General features: G+C 45.3%; 2 protein-coding genes across 2 annotated transcripts; both read left to right on the top strand.

The window, feature by feature from the left end:
- The first annotated feature begins 2,435 nt into the window (after positions 1-2,435).
- LOC139727876 (uncharacterized) lies at positions 2,436-5,243 on the top strand. The gene has a single exon (XM_071638850.1). The coding sequence runs from the start codon at positions 2,436-2,438 to the stop codon at positions 5,241-5,243; it is 2,808 nt and encodes a 935-aa protein (XP_071494951.1).
- Positions 5,244-5,599: 356 nt separating this feature from the next.
- Positions 5,600-6,154, top strand: LOC139727867 (uncharacterized). The gene has a single exon (XM_071638840.1). It carries the CDS (start codon positions 5,600-5,602, stop codon positions 6,152-6,154), a length of 555 nt encoding a protein of 184 aa, XP_071494941.1.
- The last annotated feature ends 393 nt before the right edge of the window (positions 6,155-6,547 follow it).

The raw sequence follows: 6,547 nt of genomic DNA, 5'->3' as shown, positions 1-6,547 counted from the left end.
ACGGACTCCTAGCGTGGGGTAGTGCCCATCAAAACTTACTAGATAAATTACTTTTGTTACAAAAAAAGGTTATTCGTATTATTTGTGGCGTCTCGCCACGTTCCCATACAGAGCCATTATTTATTAAACATGAGATTTTGAAAATTAAAGATTTGTATTTTTTTCAACTTGGTCAGTTTATGTTTAACTACAATGTAAATGCACTTCCCAGTATTTTCAATTCAATGTTCCCACGGAACCAGTCTTTTCATGATTATCCCACTAGACAATCTAATGAGTTTCATTTACCCCTCCTGAGAACTTTATTGGCTCAGAATACATTTATATACACTGGTCCTAGATTTTGGAACTCACTGAGCTGTGAAATAAAAAATTCCCCATCTTTGTATTCTTTTAAGCGCAAGTTGAAACTTTTTTTATTAAATCCTCCCTGACATGTTTTTTTTTCATTAACAGCTATAGTTTTTGTTAACCTCAGAGTTCATCATCCACCCACCAATCATTCAAACACTGAATTTATTATTACGTAAAGAAGTAGCCATTACAATCCTTGCTCAGCTGCATGCAGCACCAACTCTATGAAGCACATTCTCTACCATCCTCTGTTCCATTTCCCTTATTCAGCGTGTAGGTATTCTCTCATTCTCTCTTTTCTTCTTTCTTTCCTTCCATATTTTTCATCTATTCTGGCAAGTTGTGTCATGTTGTTGCGTTTCTTCTGTTTTGTCCCGTCCTGTCGTATATTATATTCGTCACAAGTGTTTGTAAATAAGTAATTTATAGGTTTTATGAGTGGTTCACAATCTACAAGCTTTGCTTTTTAGTGGACCTCTCTATTCTTTCTTCCTTTTTTTTTTCAACTGAAGCATGACTTTGTATTATTTTTTTTTGCCAGTATGCGCTCCTATGTTTATTGATACCATTTATTAATTAAGACAAATGTTCTTTGTTTATGATGTAAAACCTGATTTATCTTGTTATGTTTTTGTTGAAAAAGAAGAAAGAAGAAGAATGAAAATAAATGAATTGAATTGAATTGAATTGAAGCCAGCTAACATCGCTGCAGAGAGAGACGTAGAATTTGGTAACGTAGAAGTACAATTACCTAACAATCAAGTAGTACATGAAAATGTTCGTGTCGAGAGTGAGATGTACAAGAAGACTCTCGATAGCAAGAAACCAGGTGAAACTGTTTCTACAACACAATTGTGTAATATGTTGATGTTGAGTATGAATATGCCGAAACCAGATATGATAACATTCGATGGCGATCCAATCAAATATTGGAATTTCATGAACAGCTTTGACATCAATGTAGCAAGTAAGATTTCCGATGATCGCATGAAATTGATGTATCTTGTGCAATTTTGTGAAGGTAAAGCTAAGGAGAGCATTGAGTGTTGTGTGTTGATGGACCCTCACATGGGTTACATGAAAGCCAGGGAGATACTGGCAGAGCAGTACGGGCAACCACACGTGATCACGAATGCATTGATGAGAGAAGTGCTGGATAGGCACCAAATTCGGCCAAACGATGGAGCCAAGCTCGTGGAGCTTGCTCGTCAAATGCGCAAGTGTGAAATTACCTTGACACAAATGGGTCACACTGCAAACTTGAACAGCAGTGAAACTCTGTTGAAGATACAGCAAATTCTCCCAGTTCACATGCAAGTGGACTGGGCAAAGCGTGCTCAGACAATGCTACGATCACGTGTGGAACCCAATTTCTGACGGAGTTCATAGAACAGCATTCACAGGTAGCAACCAATGTCTATGGCCAGAACATAGGTAAGTCCACGAGAGACGTTAGTCAAGCAAAGAAAGGTGGAAGGTCTTCTAGTGGTACTAAGAGACTGACTTCCTTCTCCACTCAAGGCTGCGAAGAGAGCCAGCCAACGAAAGAAAACACAGAGCGGCCTGGACGTAAATGCCCATTGTGTTCACAGGACCATGATCTGTTCAGGTGCAAGGACTTCCTGGCCAAGACGCCGAAGGAAAGGCTGCGAGAGGTGAGGAGGAAACGATTGTGTGACAACTGCCTGAAGCCGTCTCACATTGCGAGTGAATGCAGGTCTTCACAAAGGTGTAAAAATGATGGCTGCGGCATGAAACATCACACCCTCCTTCACTTTCAACGGGACAGTAGCAGTGTCAGTAACCAAACTGGGGCCGGCGCCAGCAACAATAACCCTCAACCTCAGGGTACGAATCTTTCAACAATAAAACAAGGCAAAGTGTGTCTTCGGGTGCTCCCAGTCAAGGTACGCGGAAATGGGAAAGAAGTGACCACCTGTGCGCTTCTTGACCAGGGAAGTGATGTCACCCTGTGCGATGAGAGGCTGGTCAAGGAGCTATGACTCAAAGGGTCGGCAAAGGAGCTTGAGCTAACAACAATCAACCAACAGAATCACAAAGTAATGAGTGTCGAAGTCGACATGACTGTTACTGGAATTGGGAAAACTGAAATCATCCAACTTGACTCAGTTTGGACGGTCAAAAAATTACCAATATCGGAGAGTAGCATGCCGCATGCCGAGGATGTTGAGAGATGGCCACATCTCAAGGGGCTAGAACTCCCAAATATGGAAAATAATGAGGTCATGCTGCTAATTGGTGGTGACGTCCCAGAAGCGTTCTGGGTCATGGAAGAACGGCGCGGAGGAAGAAAAGATCCATACGCCATAAGGTCACCACTGGGTTGGACCTTGATCGGACCTACCAACAATACGAAGAGGAAAACTGACTTCAAGGTGAATTTCGTCCACAACAAAGATGAGCAACTTCAGCAGCAGGTGGAACGATTTTGGTACATGGACTTTGGGGGATCCACACTTGGTGCCAAGGTGGGAGAGTCCCTCGAAGACAAACGAGCGAGATCTAAAATGGACCAATCCATCACCAAGGTCGATGGCCACTATCAGCTGGGTCTTCCGTGGAGGCATGAAAATCCATGCTTACCAGACAACCTCACACAAGCAGAGGCACGGCTGCAATATCTCAAAAGGAGATTAAAGAGGGATCCCCAGCTCCACCAAAGGTACACAGCTACCATGGAGGGATACTTGGAGAAGGGTTATGCCAAAGAAGTGGAAAAGACGGCCCAAGGAGAGCCACAGGATGGAGACTCGCGGAACGACAGAACCAATAAGACTTGGTACTTGCCTCACCATCCGGTACTTCATCCAAGAAAGCCAGACAAAACACGGGTGGTATTCGACTGCGCAGCGCAGTACAAGGGCATATCACTCAACAGTCAACTCTTGCAGGGACCAGATTACACCAATAGCCTAGTTGGTGTGCTGACAAGGTTCCGGCAAGAGAAGATAGCCTTAGTCGCCGACATAGAAGCCATGTTTCACCAGGTAAGAGTGACGCCAGAAGACTGTGAAGCGCTTCGATTTTTGTGGTGGCCTGGTGGAGACTACACTAAGGAGCCGAAACACTACAAGATGCTTGTCCACCTGTTTGGTGCCACCTCATCCCCCAGTTGTGCGGGTTATGCCCTACGCAAGACAGCAGAAGACAACCAAACAGACGAAAATGAGGCTGCTGTCAAGGCCGTACAAGAAAATTTCTATGTCGATGACTGTTTGACATCAGTTGGCACTAAGGAAGAAGCAGTGAAACTATGCGCCGACCTGCGACAGTTGCTCTCGAAGGGAGGATTTCGACTCACCAAATGGGTGAGTAATGATCATGATGTTCTCCAGACTATCCCTGTATCTGAAAGATCAACCTCAATTCTAGATCTGCATCTCGATGACATGCCTGTTGAACGCACATTAGGAGTACTGTGGAATGTTGGAACTGATCAATTTGGCTTCAGAGTGTCTGTTAAGGACAAGCCAGCAACCAGGCGTGGAATCCTCTCGATCACAAGCTCCCTGTATGATCCACTCGGATTTGCAGCACCATTCATCTTGGTAGCCAAGATCCTGCTGCAAGACATCTGTGCAAAAGGTCTAGGATGGGATGAAGAAGTAGGAGATTCTGAATGCATGCGATGGCAGCAGTGGCTGGAAGAGTTGCCCCAGCTGGAGCGCATCACCATAGACAGATGTCTAAAACCAACGTCGGAGGTCAGTCAGTACGAACTTCATGCATTTTGTGATGCATCTATGCGTGGATATGCTGCAGCAGTGTATCTCCGCACTACTTCTACTGATGGAAGCATCAAGTGCACCTTCGTCATGGGAAAGACCAGACTGTGTCCATTGAAGACGATGACAATACCGCGACTAGAATTGTCGGCGGCAGTACTGGCATGTTCATTGATGGAAGTGGTCAAGGCAGAACTCAAGCTACCGATTACGACCACTACTTACTGGACAGTTTTGAAGTACATACGCAATGAGAGTAGAAGATTCCACACATTCGTTGCGAATCGTATCACAAAGATCCAAAGTGTATCTGACCCATCTGAATGGCGTCACGTGGACACCAAGTCAAATCCGGCTGACGATGGATCAAGAGGACTTCAAGCCAGAGAGATGACAAGTGACTGTAGATGGATATGCGGTCCAGAATTCCTACAGAAACCCCAAGAATGCTGGCCACAACCTCCAATTGACTTGGGTGAAAACGATGACCTGGCAGCAAGCGGAGAAGTTCTCAACGACCCAGAAGTCAAAAAGGGTCTAGTAAACCTGACAACTGCTGATCCTGTACAGAAGCTCACTGAACGATACTCCACATGGAATGGCCTGAAGAGAGGCGTAGCGTGGATACTGCGGTACAAGGAATATCTGAGAATGCGGGTGTCAGGAAACCCACTGGCAAGACAGATGAGACACGACCTCACAGCGAAGGAGCTGGAAGTTGCAGAGCTTGAAATTGTCAAGCACGTTCAAAGGCATGCTTTCCCTGAGGAGATGAGAGTCAGGAGCAAAGCAGATTCTGTCAAACTCCAGCGGTCAAGTCGCCTTGCAAAACTGGATCCCATTGTGCATGATGGGGTGTTGAGAGTGGGAGGGAGACTTACAAAGGCTCCACTCTCAGATGATGTGAAGCATCCACTGATATTACCACACGATCATCATGTGACAAACTTGTTAGTCTCACATTTCCATGAGGAAGTAGGCCACTCAGGGGCGGGGATGACTTGGACAGCCTTGAGGGAGAAATTCTGGATACTTCGCGGAGGAGCAACGGTACGTAAGGTGATGGGAACTGCTTCAAATGCAAAAGGCGAAATTCCCCAAGAGGAGAACAGTTTATGGCCGATCTACCACGAGAAAGAGTGACCCCGAACGCCCCACCTTTCACCAATACGGGAGTGGATTTCTTTGGACCATTTCAGGTTAAGAGAGGAAGAACCCAGGTGAAGCGATACGGATGTATATTTACATGCTTGGCGTCGAGAGCAGTATATCTCGAAGTAGCCCACTCATTGGACACGGACTCATTTATAAACGCTCTGAGGAGGTTTATCAATAGGCGAGGACGTCCAAAGAAAATCCACAGTGACAATGGTACCAACTTCAAGAGCGGGTATCGTGAGCTCAAAGAAAGTCTCACACAACTAAACTCCCAGAAGGTCGGAAGGTTTCTGACACAAAAGGGCATAGAATGGGAATTCAACCCCCCAGGAGCCAGCCATATGGGGGGAATCTGGGAGAGGGTCATACGGGCTGTGAGAAGAATCCTGTCAGGCCTTCTTAAAGAACAGTTGGTAACAGATGAGGCACTCACCACGTTGATGACGGAGGTTGAAGCCATCTTGAACGCCCGGCCACTCACCCAATTGAGTATGGACTCGAACGACGATGAGCCACTTACACCAAACCATCTGCTTCTGTTGCGCCAGAACCCCTCCCTTCCACCAGGAGCTTTCTCGAAGGAGGACAGTTACCATCGGAGGAGATGGCGTCAGGTCCAGCACTTGGCAGATCAATTCTGGAAGCGATGGGTAAAGGAATACTTGCCGCTCCTACAAGTTCGCCAAAGATGGGCAAAACCCAAAAGGAACTTCGCCATTGGTGACTTAGTGCTGTTGGCAGATGACAGCAGCTCTCGTGGACACTGGCCTATGGGCAAAGTTGTGTCCACCTACCCCGACAAAAACGGTCTAGTCAGGCAAGTGGAGGTTAGAGTCGGTGCAAAACACTACCGACGTCCTATTTCGAAGCTCTGCCTGCTTGAAGCAAATGAGTAATAAGAATAATATGTGATTCTGCAATTGTCACAGCAGAGACTGCCGTGATACGTAGCTTTCAGTGAAGGCTTTTGATTGTTACATTTGTTGTTTGATTTTCAGTGCATAACATGGTACATTCATTAGGCAATATGTTTGTGCTTATTTGATTCAAGTTGATTGTAATTTTAAACGTTGCCGCTAGAATTAGTATTCATGAGAATGAGCAACTGGAAGAAGTTAGCTCATTGGGGCCGGTTATGTAGCGGCAGAAGTGTGATTTTTCCTCTGTATTTGACTTATAATGCCTACACTCATTCAGAATAATGAGATGTCAGTAGAGGAGATCTGATATGTATATAGTTCAAATATATTCATAGAGAGACGTGGGTCATAAGGGTTATGACAGAGGTC

Source organism: Diadema antillarum, unplaced genomic scaffold (genome assembly GCF_040938485.1).
Source record: "Diadema antillarum isolate AM-2024a unplaced genomic scaffold, OU_Dant_1.0 scf00000018, whole genome shotgun sequence".
NCBI lineage: Eukaryota > Metazoa > Echinodermata > Echinoidea > Diadematoida > Diadematidae > Diadema > Diadema antillarum.
Note: the sequence above shows the minus strand (reverse complement) of the source record. Positions and strands in the feature narration are given on the sequence as shown.